The sequence below is a fragment of the Macaca fascicularis genome, chromosome 14 (genome assembly GCF_037993035.2).
Source record: "Macaca fascicularis isolate 582-1 chromosome 14, T2T-MFA8v1.1".
NCBI classification, from domain to species: Eukaryota; Metazoa; Chordata; class Mammalia; order Primates; family Cercopithecidae; genus Macaca; species Macaca fascicularis.
The window spans coordinates 83,210,001-83,230,789 of NC_088388.1; the positions used below are offsets into that span (position 1 = coordinate 83,210,001).

General features: G+C 38.1%; 1 protein-coding gene across 40 annotated transcripts in view; it reads right to left on the reverse strand.

The window, feature by feature from the left end:
- Positions 1-20,789, reverse strand: part of DLG2 (discs large MAGUK scaffold protein 2) — a 2,233,585-nt gene that overhangs the window by 772,483 nt on the left and 1,440,313 nt on the right. For all 40 annotated transcript variants that reach the window (XR_012423578.1, XM_045370161.3, XM_065528807.2 and 37 more), the window contains one exon: positions 16,296-16,349. Coding sequence is in view for 39 of the 40 variants with exons in the window: in XM_045370161.3 (XP_045226096.1) it covers positions 16,296-16,349 (54 nt within the window). In the remaining variant the exon portion in view is untranslated. The remainder of the gene's footprint in view (positions 1-16,295; positions 16,350-20,789) is intronic.

Here is a 20,789-nt window from a genome sequence, read left to right on the forward strand (position 1 = left end):
TTTCATGATCCAAGAGACAATTAACTAAGAGTCTGGCACCTTTTAAAGTCTGATAAGAAACATTTACAATCTATTGTTCGCTGTGAAGCCTGTGGCCTGGAAGCTTCACCTGCATAAGAAGGTTGGTCTCCACAATCTCTTACCTTAACCCAGGCACTCCCTTCTATTCATTCCAGGTCTTTAGATAAACTCTTTCAACAATGCCAATCAGAAAATCTTTGAATCCACCTACCAACTGAAAGCCCGCCCCCCACTCTCTTTGAGTTGTTCCACTTTTTTGGACTGAACCAATGTACATCTTAAATGTATTGATTGATATCTTATGTCTCCATAAAATGTATAAAACCAAACTGTAGCCTGACCATCTTGGGCACATATTCTCAGGGTCTCCTGGAGCTGTATCAAAGGCCATATTTTTCATATTTGACTCAGAATAAATCTCTTCAAATACTCTACAGAGTTTAACCCTTTTTGTTGACACTAACTGCATTTTAAAGATCTCTTCTCAGCACCTTGGGTGTCTAAGGCAGAAGGATCACTTGAGCCCAGGAGCTTGAGGTTGCAGTGAGACACGATGGTGCCACTGTACTCTAGGTGACAGAGGGAGAACCTGTCTTAAAAAAAAAAAAAATTCCCAGTTTAACTTTAAACTTCCACAACAACATGTATACTGGCAAATTTCCTCTGTCAACCACAATCTGGAACATTGTCTTTCTCTTTGTAGCTCTTCAACCTTTTATTAACGAAGTGTTTAACAACACTGTGCTTGACCTTAGCTGCTTTCAAGTGTCTCCTTCAGTCTGTTAAGTAACTTAGCAAATTAACTTTTATTACAACTACTGAGAGGCAGGGTGGTATAATGCTATTCTTATTACAAGAATAATCTGTATCTGCTGTGTGATCTTGGATAAGTTATTAATCTTTTTGCCTAAAATTTTTTACCTATAGAGATAACAATAATATACTTTGTATGGTTATTGTGAGGAATGAATAAATTAACATTTGTACAAAATTTTAATAGTGTCTAGAGTATGGTTCAGTAACAGCTATTTTTATTCCTACAATGACACTGTTCAGATCATTTTCATATCAGTACTATGAGATATTTCTACCTTTCTCCATTTTATTAAAAAAAAAAAAAGAAAGAAAACTAAGGCTCAGAGAGCTTAGGTAATTTCCTCAAGTGCACCAAAGAAAGAGTTAGTTCTCTTAGATGCCAAGTCTGTACCCTTGGCCATACCAATAAAATATTCCATTTCAAAGAAGCCAGATAATTTCACTATCAAAGCATAAATTTATCAAATCAAACTGCCATCAAATAAACTTGAGTTAAATCAACTTTTGGCCATTGTCCTTCTTAAAGTACGTGCAATAGACATTCAAAGACAAGGAAATATCAGTGAGGTGAGTTGTCAGAGAAAGCTTCTGGTGGACTTGGGCAGGGTTTTGATATTTGATTTTTTTGTAACTACATTGAGTCTCAGGTTCTACAATAAACTACCTCAAAGTCAGCCCCAGTCTAGTTTTTAGCTGTAGTTTGGCTTGCAAATTTCTTCTCTCAGTATTTTTGGGGGCCCTTAGGCCAAATTGCTAAAGCACAGGCCATGACTCTCTTTTTAATAAACCCAATTACAACTCATAAATGGTGACATGTGTCAGGAAAATAACCCTTGGAGGGGTGTTTCCTTAACTTGATCATGTCTGAACCTGAGGGCATGTGCCTTGCATAGCTAGCTAGCTTTGTTAGCAGTAACTGTGTTTGCTACCAAGTTAACAGGTGGCAGCTCAGTTTATTGCCTATATAATAAGCACTCTAACCCAACCACCCATTTCTGTTGGAAGGCCTTCCCAGAATCACAGTAGGTTAGAAGGTTAGAAGAACTAGATGCTTTAATTTATTTAGTTATTTACCACTTGGGGAGATTTTTTAACATCCCAATTCTTATACCCAGACTCAGACCCATTAAACAGGAATCTTTATTCCTGGGGTTGAGGCATCAGTATTTTTTTTGTTTTTGTTTTTTTGAGACAGAGTTAAATCTGTCACCCAGGCTGGAGTGCAGTGGTGTCATCTCGGCTCACTGCAGCCTCTGCCTCCTGGGTTCAAGCGATTCCCCTGCCTCAGCCTCCTGAGTAGCTGGGACTACAGGCACGTGCCATGACCCCTGGTTAATTTTTTGTATTTTTAGTAGAGACAGGGTTTCACCGTGTTATACAGGATGGTCTCGATCTCCTGACCTCGTGATCTACCCTCCTCGGCCTCCCAAAGTCCTGGGATTACAGGCATGAGCCACTGCACCCAGCCCGGCATTGGTATTTTTGAAGCAGGAAGCAATTACAATGTGGGGGCAAGGTTGAGAGCCACAGCTTTCAGGGATCAGCAAAAGTATTAGCAATTTGCTTTAAAAACAAGAACACCATGAAAATTTCCTAAGATTATCTTTAAAGAGATACTGATTATAATGGGCTATTGTTTATTTGCTCCTCTCAGCATGCCATTTGACCTATCTGAAGTTGTTATTTCATTACTACGTTTTCTTCATGTGACACCTCATTAGATTGGTAATGTTTGAATTTTATGCTCCTGAGTTTCTAAAATAAAATACTCCTGGGCAAAACATCATTTAGGGCACTTGGTAGAAATTAGGATAATCAAAATGCATTTCCATTAACGCCGTTCATGAAGAGGCAACTACACTTTGTCACCAAAGGTAAAGTTCATCGAAGTTCATCCAGCTCTTCATGTATTTAAACAAACTTGGAATTTCCAAGTGACAACTAAGTGGAAGTAATTTAGGGCTGAGATATGATACATTTAGAAAAGGAAAGATACAGCCAGGCATAGTGGCTCATGTCTGTAGTCCCAGCACTTTGAGAGGCTGAAGCAGGTGGATCACGAGGTCAGGCGTTCGAGACCAGCCTGGCCAACATAGTGAAACCCTGTCTCTACTAAAAAGAAAGAGAAAATATTAGCCGGCATGGTGGTGGGCACATGTAATCCCAGTTACTCGGGAGGCTGAGGCAAGAGAATCGCTTGAACCCAGGAGGCAGAGGTTGCAGTGAGCCGAGGTCGCGCCACTGCACTCCAGCCCAGGCCACAGGGCAAGACTCTGTCTTAAAAAAAAAGAAAAAGAAAAAAAAAAAAAAAGAAACAGAAAGACACTAGAGGTAAGTCAGTCACTGAAACAAGGTAGCTGCAAGGTAGCTGTCTGATTTCATGGAGAAAAATACCTATAGTTATCCCTCAAGAACTGGCCCCTAAAAAATATCAGAGTCAAAAAGTCAACTTAAAAGCCCAGCAAGGCCAGGCATGGAGGCTTACACCTGTCATTCCAATACTTTGGGAGGCCGAGGTGGGCGGATTGCTTGAGCCTGGGAATTCGAGACCAGCCTGGGCAACATGACACAACTCTATCTCTACGAAAAATACAAAAATTACCCGGGTGTGGTGGCTGGCGCCTATAGTCCCAGCTACTTGTGAGGCTGAGGTAGGAGGATTGTTTGAGCCCAGGAGGTCCAGGCTACAGTGAGCTCTGAAGGTACCACTGCACTCCAGCCTAGGCAACAGAATGAGACTCTGTCTCAACAAAGAAAAAAAAAAATGCCAAGCAAGATTTAACAAGGGAGAGATGAGATTATAAATTACCCTAAGCATCACGTAAAGTTCCTGAGGCCCCAGAAAAATGTTTTAGTATTTGCTTTTTTTTTTGGAAGTAGAGTTTTTAGCTCAATCCAAATATAACACTGTTACAACTGAGGAAAGTAATATAAAAATGTTAAGCCATTTCTCTTTATTACTCCTTTCTCATTTCCTCTCCTTGATTTTTACTCAACTGTCACTCTTCCTCTTTCTTTTCACTCAATTAGCCACAGTCTTCTCTGTCATCATATATGACTGCCTACATTTTCTTTCAAGTGTATATTTGAGAAAGAAAAAAGCATTTGTAAAGGACCACACTTTGAAAGGAGCACTTATCTATGAGCAAGTTAAATTACAAAGAGCCAATAAATCGGGCACCCCACGTTTAGGTGGTCACATGCACATTGATCCACATGATCATGTAGATTAAATTAAAACACATATTTACCTGATGAATTACTTTCTCAAATAAAAATTCACTCTATTAAAACAGTCAAATTCAAATAATACAATTCAGTTTAACAGTGAAAATAACTTTTATCGAAATCCCACTACATGCATGGACTACGGCTATTTATGGAATTTATTTAATTATTATTATTATTACTATTTGAGACCAAGTCTCAGTCTGTCAACCAGGCTGGAGTGTAGGTGTGTGATCTCAGCTCACTGCAATCTCAGCCTTCTGGGTTCAGGCGATTCTAGTGCATCAGCCTCCCGAGTAGCTGAGATTACAAGAAGGCATCACCACGGCTAGCTTATTTTTGTATTTTTAGTAGAGACAGGGTTTCACCATTTTGGTCAGGCTGCTCTCGAACTCCCTGACCTCAGGTGATCCTTCCGCCTTGGCCTCCCAAAGTGCTGGGATTACAGGCATGAGTCACCATGCCCAGCCTGGAATTTAAAGATAAGTAAAGCACAATTCTATCTGGCTAATATCAAGTACTAAGAACTATTAATAAATAGGGAGGAATATGGTAAATACTAATTCAGGACCGTAACAATGGCCAATGGCCATCATTTGTTAAACATCTATTATGAGTCAAGCAATGTCTAAATAATATCTCTAATGCTTACAACCAGTGGTTTCTGAAAATTGTTTAGTGTTCCTATCAATAAAATGTTTGCAAGCATGCTCCCCCATATGTGCTAGTCTGTACAGATATAGTATACTTATACAATTGTAACAATACAATGTTTTATATATAAAATGTTGAAATTAGAAACAATGAAAAACTATAAAGGCAAGTTCTCATATTGTCTTCTAACACTTCATGGATCAGATTCAGCATCCCCTGGGCAGAAGCTCCAGACATTGAAGAATACTACTAACGTGTTGTGTGGTAGAAACTGCTGCTTCTCCCTAATATTCATTACCCTTTCCTTCCATAATAATGGGATCCCTCACTTTTATCTGAGCCCAGGCATCTCCAAATAAAGGTTATATGGCTCAGTCTCCCTTTGCATCTAGGGGTGGCTTTGTGCCTAATCTTTGAGGTATGAGGGAAAAATCATGTTTACAACTTTTCAGACATTGCTTTAAAGGGACGGACAATGTCCATCTCTGTACTTCTTTTAATCTGCTATTTAGCATGTCATCGTGGTGGACTATGTGTGCAAGGGCAACCCCCAAGGGTGGTAAAAAAGAAAATAAAAGGTACTTGGGTCCTTTAAAACCTTGTGGAGCAGAATAGACATTCTAGCTCTGGGCAGCTAACCTAGGGACTGTCATATATGAAAGAAACACATTCCTATCTTGCAAACACATGGTTATTTTGGTCTCTGTTATATATAACTGAACCTGTCTCCTAAAGAATACATTATGCAAGATGGTTATTATTGTCTCTCCTTACAGCTGAGGGAAAAGGGTCAGAGAAGTTAATTTCCTCAGTTATCCAGTTGGTATATGGTTGAATCAAAAGAGCCGAGAGTCCATTCTCTTTCTACTAAAGTAACAATCTCTCATGATTGAAATACCATGGAATCAAGGAGGAAGGAGACATTACTATGACCTGGAGGAATTGATGGGGGCTTCCTGATGGTGGTGGCAGTTTATTGAGATCTAAAAGATGGGAATGGAGGAAAAGGCATTGTGGACTAATTGAACAGGGTGAAGGAAGGTAAGGATATAGGAAAATGTAGAAAAGGCTCAAGAGCAGCCTGTATCAGTTGTTCTTAGGTGATCACTATTAAGTCTTTGGGTTTATTCAACATATATTTCAGGGCACCTATTATATAGCAGATAAAAATTAAGACCTAGAAATAGAGTGATAAAATCAGATGTCATAATTTCCTAAATATATGAGAAGATAATGCTACCAGCAATGCCTACATGTTAAAGTCCAAAGTCTATATCAAGCAAAAAGGCCTTCACAATCAGACTCAACCCAACCTCATATTATGCTACTGCTCTGTGCTCCATCTGGATGAAACCCAGGACATATGCGTTGCCTGACCTCTGACCTTTGTACTTGCACTTCCCTCTTCTTGGAATGCCTTTTACCTACTCTGCCTAGAAATGTCTTTTTATTCTTTAAGAGCTAGACACAATTCTACCTTTCTCTGATTCCTTGAAATAGGATGGCTTGTTATTGTAGCTTCTTCCCTTCCTTCCTTCCTGCCTGCCTGCCTGCCTGCCTTCCACCAGTCAGTAAAAATGTGCAGGGTTTTTGAGGTACAACTGTGGGAAAAATAAAGCAATATTTTCTTTGTGCCTCATGAAGTTTACATTCTACAGAGAAAGATCAACTATTAATGAAATAACTGCAATTCAGTGTGATAACTACTTTGAGAGGAAGAAGAGCCTTCAGGGGAAGCTCATAATAGGAACTCTACCCTGAATCTCACTTTCCTAGAAGAAGCATTATTTAAGCTGAATGCTTTAGGATATGTAAGAATGAACCAGGCAGAGATAAGCAAGGGGTGTTTAACAACATGTGCTTTTCACCATGCATTATCCATTTTCGTTAACATATCTATTCACTAGACTATGAAATAGAATATGTTTAAAGCTCCCAAATGATTTAAAAAGAAGAAAGAAAAAAACCCCCACCAGGATTAAACACTCATTCAGATTCAGGCTAAACGTCTTATCATTGTGCCTTAGATATTTTTATTTTGTCCTTCCTGTATGCAGTATTTCCTAATTAACTTTCACTTCCACTTCAGTTTAGCAACTAGAGCTGCCTAAAGTCTCCCACTAGCTTTTAAAAATGTCTTGTAAATTGTAGAGCAGCATCTCTCAAACTTCAGCAAGCCTAAGAATCACCTGAGGTGCTTTTAAAAACACAGATTTCTTGGTTCCACTCTCAGAGATTCTGATTCTATAGCTTTGGGGAGAAGTTGGAGATCCCATGATTCTAACAATCTGACCGGTGAGACCTGATGCTGCCAGTTCACAGACTGCACCTTGAGTAGCATTATGCTTGAGAAGCTACACAAATATTTTTCAGGATTATTTCCCCCTTGTTCTTAAAAGTGTTCTGCTAGGTTATACTTCTTTGAACAAGAGTGGTTTCTCTGCCCAGGTATATGAGGCTTTTAGGGGAACCTCTCCAAGAAAGATGGGCCAATATTGCTACTTTCACACACCAGTCACATTCTCCACTTGGACAACCATTTTATTTTCCCGTTGGCCCTCACTTTAAGTCCAAAATGACAAGCCTAAGTAAGTGCTTCCCAGTCAATGAGAAGTTATGAGTACAGTAGCCAACAAACTGCCCTCTGCAAGGGTAATACAGGGCAAAAAAAGTGAATTAGTTTGTGAATGGTAAGTAGGTCAGGTCTTCTATTTTTTTGTTTGTTTGTTGACTTTGCTTTTAAAAATTCATCCCAACCTCAATAAGCTTTTGTTTTGTTTTGTTTTTGAGATGGAGTCTCACTCTGTCACTCAGGCTGGAGTGCAATGGTGTGATCTCGGCTCACTGCAACCTCTGCCTCCCAAGTTCAAGTGATTCTCCTGCCTCAGTCTCCCAAGTAGCTGGGATTACAGGCATCTGTCACTGTGCCTGGCTAATTTTTGAATTTTTATTAGAGACGGGTTTTCACCGTGTTGGCCAGGCTGGTCTCGAACTCCTAACTTCAGGTGATCTGCCTACCTCAGCTTCCCATAATGCTGGGATTACAGGCATGAGCCACTGCGCCTGGCCAAAATAGGAATTTTATAATTCTACAATAAGAAAATGATGAATCACTGAACTTTTAAGAAAGTTTTCAGTAATTGCTGACATTTGCCTCCATGTGTATCATGTTTAAGAGTCTTAAAAGTTAAGCTTTTAAGAGCCATGAGAATAGGGATCATGTTGTCCACCTGAGCATACCCCACAATTACTGGAGAGTGCTGGCTATTTAGAAAATTTGAAAATAGGCAACTCAAAAAAGGAGGAAATTAAACCAACACACAAAAGTTGGGAGGATAATTTTGATGATTAATTAGGTTCTCTCTCTCTCTCTCTCTCTCTCTCTCTATATATATATATATATAAAGAACCTAGAGTATAATCATTTCTTGATAACAAATTAGCTCCCTTATCTTTTCTATTTCTTCTACTTCTTTCTTATTATGTATTACCTAGAACAGCTCTGTCTGATAGAACTTTCTGGAATAATGGACAATTCCATACCTGCATTGTTTAATACAACACCCATTAGCTCTACTGGCTACTGAGCACTTGAAATGTGGTTAGTGCAACTGAGGAACTGAATTTGTAATTTTATATTATTTTATTTTAATTAAATTTAAATAACCATATGTGACTTCTAACTACTTTTTTGGAAAGCACAGGTCCAGAAAGTAGGACAACATAGTAGTTGTTCATAGTGTGTTCAATTTGTTGAATTAAATAGAGCTCTTTCCCTATAGATGTGTATATATTTAAAGTAAAAGACTTAGAAAACGGCAGCTGTCTCAACAGCAGGCCAAAACACGTAGTGAAAGAACAAAACATCAGGATCCAAACCAAAAAATAAGTTTCTGTCTTATTGAGCAGTGTTTCTCAAACTTTAATATGCATACAAATCACTGAAGTTCTTGTTAAAAAACATAGTTTTTGATTTAATAGGTCCTTGGTGGAACTTTAGATTCTATTGCTCACAAACTCCCAGGTAATATCGCTGCTACTAGGCCATGGGTCACACTCTGAGTAGCAAAGGTCTAGAGGTAGGTAAGCCATGGACCTACGTAACTACTACTGGCCTAACCCCTGAACTAGCAGTGGCTTCTCATTTTGACTCACTAGTTCAAGATTAAGTCAGAGAAATGTTTTATTTTATCATAGATACACCCACCTTACCCCTAGTCTTATGATGAATATTCATTAAGCCCCTTCTTCATACTAGGATAAGTATTCATAACAACCCCTGCAAGGCAGGTATTATTATTCCTATTTTATATATAATGAAACAGAGACTTAGAGAGGTGATGTGACGTAACCAAAACTCAAGAAAAGAACTAACTGGCAGAGGTGGGTTTACAACCCAGCTGTGCATAAAGCCAAAGGCTGGTCTCTCTCTTTATGTTCTTTTGTTACTAAAAGTATGATGCACAACTAAGTAGCATCAACCTCACCTGGCAGCTTATTAGAAATGCAGACTGATTCATCCCATACCTAGTGAATCAGAATTTGCATTTTTTTTTTTTTTTTCCTCAGGCAGCGTCTCACTCTTGCCCAGGTCGGGAGTGCTGTGGCACAATCTCAGCTCTCTACAACCTCCGTCTCCCCGGTCCAAGAGATTATCCTGTCTCAGCCTCCTGAGTAGCTGGGATTACAGGCGCCCACCACCACACCCGGGTAATTTTTTCTATTTTTAGTAGAGACAGGGTTTCGGCATGTTGGCTGGGCTAGTCTCAAACTCCTGGCCTCAGCTGATCCACCTGCCTCGGCCTCCCAAAGTGCTGGGATTACAGGCGTGAGCCCACCTCTTGCTTTTAAAGCAAAGTAACAAGCAGTTAAGAGTAGGGATTCTGCTGATTGGGGCAGTTGAGAAATGAATCTAGATTGGCTAGGTTTGACACCAGAACAAATATTGATAGCTTTGCCTCTATCGCTAAATTCTTATTGATTCAAAGGAGTAGTTTAGACAAAATAAAGCTGTTTCCTGGTAGGTAAGGATTTTAAAATGTGGATACGACTGCATTCCCAATAGATAAAAACATTAACAATATAGTTTTAACAATGTCCATGGGAAAAATCACAAAAAGAGGAAAACATGTTTGTTGAAAGATAAATGTACTAAAATCAGCAAATTCTTCCAAAATATCATACCGTTATTAATCACTGCCAGGATGGTTCAAAGGAACACATATATTTCTGTTTTCTTTCCCATCAGAGGCAATTCTGGAAAATGGTCCATTTAAAAGTGAATCAGAGCCTAAATCATAAGAATTTGTTATTTACAGAGTGACTCAAATAAATTAATGTCTAAATGTACAACCCTACAACAAGCACTTGGTCACCTCACTTCTGTAATATGGCAACTTCCTCCTCAGAGAGCTGTTGCCCTCAGCATCCTGATGCTGGAATCAATCAGCAGTGCCATTTAAAATGTTGCTTAAAATATCTCTTAGACACAAACCCATACTCTGGCTCCTGAATGAAGCTCATTGCTAATTCAGTTGTGTCTTTATGTCCCTGAACCCACAATATCCTTTTTCTTTTCACTGACACTCATGTGTTCATCCATTTCGGGGTCATTTTTTCCCTTTAGTTCACTCTCTTGTGCTTGGCCCGAGAACCATAGTTTTGTTTGCATCCAATGGCCTTTTCACATTGAAAGCACTCTATAAAAATGTTGCTGATATTATAAAGATATTATAAATGTCCTCAAATAACTTTTACATAAATAACTTTCTTGGCAGCCAAATCCAATGGGTGATACTACTAAGGACCCACTCATATTCTTCGTAACCTAACTCTTCTTTGTTTTCTCTTTATCTTCTACTTTTCTCTCTCCCTTACTTTCTAGGAGGGTTTTCAAAGCAAGAGACCTGAAACTTCTGCCTTGTCTCCACTATTATTTCTACCTCTAGAAACAAAGTTTCAGACAACGAAGTATCTTATAGGAAAGTAAAGTCATTATACTGTCAATACTTGCTAGATGTTTCTTTTACCTCTGAATATTTTCCCTTAGACAACACACAATAATCTACACACTCATTCTCCCTATCAGTTGAACCAGGTCCCTCTGATACTTTGTTTAGGGCCATCGACCTACCAATACAAAGTACAAGATTTTTTCTTTTATATCTGCTTTGTTTTTATTTTTATTTTTCTCATAAAGGGACATACACAGATTCTTAGCCCTTTATTTAAGGCCCTGATGTACTAGTTTATTGTTTAGCAAATACTCACTCTTTCCCTACTTCGAGCTTGGCAACATGACTTATTCTGGCCAATTGGGTGTTGGTGGATGTAAGGTGAGCAGAAGCTTTAACTGTGTTTGTGTCATGGGCTTGATTTCTTGTCCTTTGACTATTACAATATGAATAACATACCCTGGATAGCCACTGTCCCACCTCCTGGTTCCCAGAATGAAACTTCTGAAGCAGAGATGCCTCAGCCAACCTGGTACAGGACCCGCCCTCCTGCCCCTACCCTTATTTGTGGTCTTGCTTTCTGCAGTTTCAGTTATCCACAGTCAACCATTGTCTGAAAATATTAAATGGAAAATTCCAGAAATAAACAATTCATAAGTTCCAACTTGCTTGCTGTTCTGAGTAGTGTGATGAAATCTCTCACTGTCCCACTCTATCTCTTCCAGGATGTGAGTCATTTCTTTGTTTAGGGTATCTGTGCTGCAGATGTTACCTGCCCTTTATTCACTTAGTAGCTGTCTGGGTGATCAAACTGACTATCCTTGTATGGTAGTTTTTCTGTTCAAGTAACTCTTATTTTACTTAATAATGGCCCCAAAGCACAAGAATAGTGATGCTGACAATTCAGATATGCTTAAGAGAAGCCCTAAAAAGCTTCCTTTAAGGGAAAACATGAAAATTCCTGACTTAAGAAAAAAAAGAAGAGAAAATACTGTATGCTGAAGTTGCTAAGATCTACAGTAAAAATGAATCTTTCATCCATGAGCTTGTGAAGAAGGAAAAATAGAATCATGCTAGTTTTGCTGTTGTACCCCAAACTGCAAAAGTTATGGCCACAGTGCCTGATAGTTAAGATGGAAAATTCATGTATATAGGGTTTGGTATTATCTGCAGCTTCAGGCATCCATCAGGAGACTTGGAATGTATCAAGTCTCCTGATACAATGGATAAGGTGAGAATACTGTATTCTGCAGCCTGAAGCAACTGTCCTAGCTAACTGATAAATAGAGAAGAAAAAAATGCTCATTGCCACTGATTTTTTGGTTGTGGTTACACACCAAAAATTGGCAACTACATGAGGTAATAGTAAATGGTAGATCAAGCACTACCATTTACTAGTTGAGATAGAAAATCTGTATCTTTAAAATGAAGGTGTGTGTTGATTGAACTCCAAGTTATTTAACAGATTTAAAACGCATGATTCTCAAGTATACCTCTCTCAACAGTGCATTTGTATAAAAGAGGTCAGAATATTACCAAAATACAAAATGAATATTAGAGAAGGTTAGAGCAAAATAAAAAAGGATTCTGGAATCTCTCTGATTAATTTTATTTTCTAAAGCACAAAGAATACTATTTGTGAGGGTGCTGTTCAATATTGAACTCTAAAGTGTCTACTGAAAGGAGAGGAAAGCGCAATGTCAGTTGGTTACAGAGTACCAGAGAGTAAAGCATTATTATTTGATTGAGTCAACCTTCAGGGAGCTGGATTCACAAGCAGGCCCTAATCACTCTGAGCTCCCTAAGAACAAATATTTTCAGTACCTGGCATGAAACAATATTCAACATGTAATGGGGAAGAATAAAAATATTGATCAAAAAATAGAAACTAGATAGTATTGAAATGGAAAAATAATTTTTCTCTCTCTTTGTTTCTGCTTGGGTGATTTTAATTTTCATATAGAGATTCCTGCTTTGTATGAGAAGCTAGACTATGCCACATTTAAGGTTATACCCAACCCTAATATATCATGACCTCATATAAGACAAAGCTTATTTAAGGCATTTTTGTGTAAGAACCTCAGTGACCCCTTCATAAATGCAAGCTCTAATGTCTTTCAACTTATCTTCCTTAATACAAAGAAGTCTCTTTAAATATATTTTGTATTTTGTTTGACACTTACATAAAAATTTCCTTTGACCCTAGAAATTTCCTGCAGCTATTCAATTGTCATTTGCATTTGTGCCAAGGAACCATTTCCACAAAAACCGTTTCTATCAAAAATCAAATTTGCTAATCAGTAAAATTAATACATTTACTTGCAATGAAATTATTTTTTATAAAGACTTTAATATATGTTACAGCTTGGCATTCTGATAATATTTTTAAGAGGGAAAAGTTCTTATGCAACATGCCTAAAATGCCCTAGGGAACTCTGAAATAGTTTTTTCATTAAATAGAGCTGAAATTATGTGAACAACTAGAACATGAGGAAGAAAAGAGGAAAACAAAGTATAGAACACTGGGGAATGAGAAAATAGAATGTGAAAGGAACAGTAATTTGTTCAAGGTTACCCAGTGAGTGAGGAACAAAGGGGAGAGTTGGGACTCTGCCAAGAACCAAAGCTTATCCACATTAATGAGTATGCGCTAAATCTGCCATTTTCAATACATAATGTATTCATGTTTTTTCTACATTGGGGAAGGTGTTCATATTCACCATTCTCCTAGAATTTAGCATGTTTTACCTCATAAGTGTTTATTTTTTTCAAAAAAATGATAAATACTTTAGCTGCTATCAACCAGAAGCTAAGAAAATCTCTGAGGCAGGTATTATAAGTCCTATCTTATAGGTTAATTTAGGTGCATAGAGATTAAATACATTACTTAAGAACATACTACCATGATAATTGGGACATTTTCCTCATATCAAGCTGCTCACAAACCACTATAAAGATCGTTACCCTTAAGGAAGCACAAAGTGGGTTCCATTAAGTATGAAAAAGTTGATTAGGCCAGGCACAGTAGGTCACACCTGTAATCTCAGCACTTTGGGAGGCTGAGGCTGGCAGATCACTGAGATCAGAAGTTCAAGATTAGCCTGTGCAACATGGCGAAAACGTGTCTCTACTAAAAAATACAAAAAAAAAAAAAAAAAAAAAATTAGCAGGGCATGGTGGTGTACTCCTGTAGTCCCAGCTACTCAGGAGGCTGAGGCAAGAGAGTCACTTGAACCTGGGAGGTGGAGGTTGCAGTGAGCCAAGATCAGGCCATTTGCACTCCAGCCTGGGTGACAGAGCAAGACTGACTCAACAATAACAACAAAAAAAGTTGAATAAAAATAATTTTTGAAGGAGTCAAAGTCAGATACAAACCTGATGTTTGGAAGAATAGGAATAATTTGATGAATTTGTTATTTGTGACTGATTTTACTAGCTAATCAATTGGGATACCAATTGAACATGTCTACACAAGACCCTTAGATCTTACTGATAAATTATTTCCACATGAGGGCATCTGGCAGTTACGCCACCAGAACCCTAACAGGAAGATGTGAAATAATATAGATCCACCACAAGAAAGTGGTCTTATTTACAAAATCAACTCTGTGCTCCAGGCCTACTTCTTGAGGGCACTGCTCACATGCTTTGACAATGGTTATAGTGAAGAGATTTTTTGGGACGTAAGATTCCTTCATATATATATGGATCCCTATCCTGAATGTATTGAAGCTTCTGTGACAAGTTATCTCTCATCCAAATCTGCATGTATCAGGGGAGTAAGTAAGGAAACTATGTTCCCTAGCTGACAGGCAGAAAACAAGGGAGGGAAGAAAGAAACATGTTAGAAGTTAAATAACATTTCTAACTCTACAGCCAGGCTATCTGGATTGACTCAACTCTGCCTTTTACTGTGAGTGCTCGAACCAGTTACTTGACCTCTTTATGACTCATTTTCCCCATCTGTAAAATGGAGAAATTAATAGTACCTACCTCAAAGGATTGTTATGAGGATTAAATGAGTTAAAATTTGTTAAGTGCCTACAACAGTGTTAGGCATACCCTGTTACAGATGTTTGGTAAGTAAAGAAAGGTATGAGGAGTGAGAGAATAGTGGATGTAGGTGCCTTTAAGACATTGCTTTGTTTCCTTCTATAGAGCCCTTTACTTTCCAGTGTTGGGGCCTCTTGATTCCTTCTAGTAAGCTTAACCTTGTTTCCGGTTTGGTCCCAAACTATTCTTGTGCAGAAAGATTTAAGAAGCCCTAGTTCAGTAGTTCAGGTGATTCAGCATTAAGTCAAGCTTGCTGTTATTCTTGGCCTGACCCTGTGTCCCAGTTTTAGTTCCTCATTCTTATCATCAAGTCCCAACCTTGTACTCCAGTTCTGACATTCTGCTCCCCTGTGACTGAGTCCCAGATTGCAGAACCTGCTCAGGACTGCCAGTTCCTTTGAGGTAACATCTCTCAAAAGGCAGCCTATGGACTAGACACACTTTGTTTGGCAGACACAGTGTTTGCACTTTTGAAAATTAGTTGCCTGTATTTAGAAATTGCAAACATGTACAAATTTCCATCTTATTTTGTAAAATGATCTGGCACCAGTAGGTTCCAAGTGGCAGTTGCTCTCTTTAAATGGCCATGTGCTTTCTATTCCCCACAGTCCCTACTCTGACTGCTCCATTTGTTTCTGTGATTTGGTTGGTCATTGAAGGGATTTGAGGCTGTGGGCTAAAACTGCGAAGAGCCAGTACTTACCAAGCACTTACTTTGTGCTAGGTACTGTTCTAAGTGCTTTATGTGCTTTACACATTTAATCAAAGGGAAGGAATCTGTTTGTTCTTGTCCATTACCCCGGCAGCCCTTCTTCTCAGCTTCATACCCCTGTCTAGCATGCATCTGTGGCTGTCCCATCTTCTTTGATCACTATCCTCCACTCATCAGCTACAGCCCACTCACAAAGCCTTGTTGGACCTCCGTAATGTCAACCACTCACCCACACTGTGGCCTATAGCTGGTCTCCAATCTTCCCTGCCTAGCCAGACTCTGTCTTCAAGAACTTTCGCCATTATAGTGGTTGTGTTACAGGTACAGAATCTAGGCTTCATTGATTTGCTTGATCATGCTCCATGCTTTTATAAAACCATAATTTTCATTATATATAGGTAGGCTCTATCCTCACAAAACTTTTGTCCACTTCTTATTAGAAGACCAAAAAATCCATAAAAATATTTATTGATTACTTACTCTAGGTTCCAGACTCTGTCATAGAAATTGACTTCAATATTCCTTTCATAAGAAACCCAAAGAAGTTTGCTCGTGTCTGTGAGCAATTCAGTCTCTTTTCAGTGAGCCACTTAGCAAACTAACACTATTTGAACAGCGTTGTCTATTTTTTTTTTTTTCATGATGGGCCCTTGTATTTTACAAAACATGAATGAAAGAGGGAAATATTTGATTACTAAGACAAGATTTAGAAATTATTAAAAGAAAATTTACAAAACTACATGTCATTCCATAAGATTATTTCGTTTGGGTGAAACTAAATATCAATTGAATTTAAATTCAGCCAATTAAGTTCTACCACAGTTTTAAAAGAAGGTATTAATGAAAAAGTTACTTACATAAGGAATTGTGTCCAAAGTATCTGTGTTGACAATTATAGGAGCAGGACTGGCCTGAAAAAAGAAATAGAAAAAAAAATTAAACAATGAATAATGTATTCTGAGACAGATTATTTAGCTTAACTTATTTAACAAAGAGCTCAGCAGGCATTTCTTGAGGACCTGTACAGGCACTGTGTCAAGTGTTAGTGGGATAAATAAAATGACTAAGATTTCCTGTACCTTCCCCCACCTCAAATATTTGTTACATTTACCACATAAAGAAATAAAGTAAGCATTCATAGAATTTACATTCATTTTCTCTTACATTCTACAAAACAGTGTAGGAGGTGAGGATTTCTACTATGTGTAAGGCAAGGATTTCTAATAAATTAGATGAGAGTTAAAGCTTGCATTTTCTTTCTTTCTTTCTTTTTTATTTTTGAGATAAGAGTCTCGCTCTGGCTCTGTCACCCAGGCTAGAGTGCAGTGGCATGATCTCGGCTCACTGCAGCCTCCGCCTCCTGGGTTCAAGCAATTCTCCTGCCTCAGCCTCCCAAATAGCTGGGATTACAGACACGCACCGCCACGCCGGCTAACTTTTGTACTTTTAGTAGAGACGGGGTTTCCCATGTTGACCAAGATGGTCTTGATTTCCTGACCTTGTGATCTACCTGCCCTGGACTCCCAAAGTGCTCGGATTACAGGCATGAGCTATCTCACTTGACCTGTATCATTTGTTTATGAAATGACTTTGCTAAAAGAATTTGATTTCTCTCTCAAGGAAGCAAAATGAAACCTAAACCAATATTCATAGTTATTTTCTTCAAACTGCCTTTTGAGAGTATGCTATATTCAATACAAAAAGGCTTCACTTATCAACATCTATGTTTACATAATATATATGCTGTATCTTGTATTTTCTTTTCTTTTTTTTTTTTTTTTGAGACAAATTCTTCCTCTGTCGCCCATGCTGGAGTGTGCAGTGGTGCGATCTTGGCTCACTGCAACCTCTGCCTCCCAGGTTCAAGCAATTCTTCTGTCTCATCCTCCTGAGTAGCTAGGACTACAAGCATGCGCCACTGCGCTCAGGTTACTTTTTTGTACTTTTAGTCGAGATGGGGTTTCACCGTATTGACCAGGCTGGTCTCGAACTCCTGACCTCGTAATTCGCCCACCTCGGCCTCCCAAAGTGCTGGGATTACAGGCGTGAGTCACCATGCCTTGCTGTATTTTATTATTTATGCAACTCTAATCATAAACCTTAGAAATCCCTAAATAGAACATTAACAGTCAAATATGAGAGAAAATCATATTGGATAGTTTCAACTTTCTTTTTTTTTTAAAAAAAACTGTACGATTTGCAGTAATTCTCTTTAAAGTTTAGTGGGAAACTGCATAAAACTGATATAGGAGTGCTACAAGCCCAATCATTAGAAAATAAGAGATTGCAATCTCTATTTGCATCACCAATCTAACTTCATGAATATTGAGTAGAGCTATCTTTACTTTTTAGTTTCTAGAATTTTCACAGCAACTTTTGCTTTATCCCCCAAAGGATCTTTAATCTTTGTCTCAAATTATAGATTTCGTTTAGATAAAAGACATACTTTCATCCTGATTAATACAGAGTTCTTCTATATGACATGGTGGTTTTGGAAAGTGCTCAAATTTTGGGATATTTCATTAGCTGTGCCCTCTGGAGTTAACAGACTTAACAGCTTTTTAATGCCAATCTGTTCTGTGGGATCCTAATCAAATGATAAAACAAATAGCAATCCAGCAGGTTTTACAAAACAAAATTCATGTCTTTACCAAAAACACTGGGCGTGGAAAACATAACCTTGGCATACATATCTGTATAATGGATCAACTAGTTAGTCATAATATTTTCATGATTCTCAATGGGATGTATCTTGTGGGTAAATAAAGACTCTGGAGAAAGGCATTTTTCACTGGATCTTACTAAAAAAAAATAAGAGGCCTGTAGAGAAGAGAAAAAGGTATGTGGTTTGCAGTCAGAAGACATGGGCTCAAGGTTGGTTTAGCAACTTTCTGATTGTATGATTTGGGGGTTTAGTGACTTCCTAGTGATGTGATCTTAGGGCAAGTCCACTAACCCTCTCTGACTAATTTTCCTTCCCTATAGATTGGAAATAGTAGTAACAACTTTCCAAAATGGTTGAAGATCAAATGAGGTGATATAGTTGAAAGTGCTTTGTAAACTGCAAATTTCAGAATTAATGTTAAATATTATTAGTAGTAAGCGTCTCTTAAGATAGACTACTGTAAAGATATATTATTGAATGGCTTGTAAACTGTTTACACTGCAGAGATCTCAATGCTATGTTAGTGGCTGCAATTGCACTAATAAGATGCCTGTTTAGATTGTGGTTCTAAAACAGCTCATGTCAAAAGCAATAATAATAATAATTACTGATTATTAAGTATGTATTACCATTTATTAAATATATACATAAGCATATATGTCTTCATTTAATCTCCACAAAACCATATTGATGAGACATTATTATCACTATTTCTATGTTATATATGAGGAAAATGAGGCTCGGTGAAAATGAGATTTAACATTTGAATACCGTTTTTTTTTCTGACCTCAAAATTCATTTTTCCCCACTAAGCTGCTTCAAAATCCCAGGATCTAGGTGGTTCTATCATGAGTTTGCAGTGATATGTGAGCTCTATACTAGAGTACCATACAAGAATTAGACAAAGCAAAGACCACCCTGAAGGCAAAAGATGCCTAAGGATACTGCAGGTTAGATGCTGAACACAGTCTAGTGAAGCCTTAGTATGTATTTTTAAAAAGGTTTTTAGTTTTGATGACATCTCTCCTATGCTTTCTGTTTGGTTTCCATGACTCACGAAAGTGTGCCTCATATCCAAGACGAGACTGAAAACTCTCTGAATATCACATGCAATTCCTGCATTTCCCCATATTTTCTAGTGTAGTTTTGATTAATAAATATGTATTAATTTGATTTGAGGCTTTCATCCCATCTTTGCTTTTTTTCTTATAGATTATAATAATGTGTTATGGGAATAAATTTTATACATAAGTCCATTTCCTATATAATGACATTTAAAACTTTTGTATGTTTATGTTGCTATTTTTCATTTTTTAATGTAAATTTAGTCCTTCCAAGAACACTATGTCTAAAAATTGACAAGTATTGTATACTTTTCTAGAATTCTCTTCAGCACTTGGGTATATAGAAGGAGCTCAAAGAATATTGAGAAATACTTAGAATTTATTGACTAAATGTAGTGATAAAGTATAGAAGTAGGTATAAAGGAAAGTAATATATCTTTGCGAGCTTTGTAAAGCACTTCTAAGATAACCAGAACCCCAAAATCTCATGATATCAACAAGACTGTGACTACTTTTCCAATATCCAGTATCACTTTCTTTCTTTGTTTAGTCACTATTACTTTACTAAATTCAGCTTTAATAAAATAATAATAATTTCATAACTCTAGGATGTGGAGTCTGTGAATGGACTCCACTTGAAGTAGAGGACAAGAACTTAAAGGACAAGATCTATGTTATGTGGAATCTATGTTATATGGAAAGTTTATTTTTCCTTCTTTGTGCCAAAAGGATCCAGAAGCCACAGTTAATACCTACCTCTCTAAAAGTCATTAAAAATGCATGAACAAACAAGGTTGTATCACAATAAACATATATCACATACATCTGACATTGGTAACACCCTGGTGTGACTGCCAAAGAGATGCCACAGTAGGTTCCTCTGAATGACACACTACCCCACTGTGCTGCTACACCAGGCTCTCTGAAGACCCTCCCACTGCCCTGCTTCAGGACCTTCACAGCCCACCCCAGACTACAGAGTGTAGTTGAATTCCAAACATGGCCCATGAGTGTGGTCTTCTCACCAGTTGGTAATTCCAAACCTTCCTTTAGCTCATCTGGCTCCTGATTCTTTGTTCACTTTTACAGTCAAGAGAGGTTATAACTAGTTTAATCTAGTTTGTTTCTGAGTCTTAAAAACCAACTATCCAGTTGCTTTGATAGTTCCCACCAAGTATTTTCTCCACACTTCACACTGCGCTGCCATATACACCATCTTTTTTTTGTTTGTTTTTTTTTGAGATGGGGTCTCACTCTGTCACCCAGGCTGGAGTGCAGTAGTACAATCTCAGCTCACTGCAACCTTCGCCTTCCAGGTTTAAGTGATTCTCCTGCCTCAGCCTCCCAAGTAGCTGGAATTACAGGTACCTGCCACCAGGCTCGGCTAATTTTTGTATTTTTAGTAGAGATGCGGTTTTGCCATGTTGGCCAGGCTGGTCTCAAACTCCTGACCTCATGTGACCCACCCGCCTCGGCCTTCAAAGTGCTGGGAGTACAGGCATGAGCCACCACATCTGGCCATATACTATCTTTCTTCGTTTTGGATAACCTCTTTAATTGGATGCCAAAATCAAACTGGTGGCTCAGCAGATTCTAGTGTCCTTCTTTAATATGCTTATTTC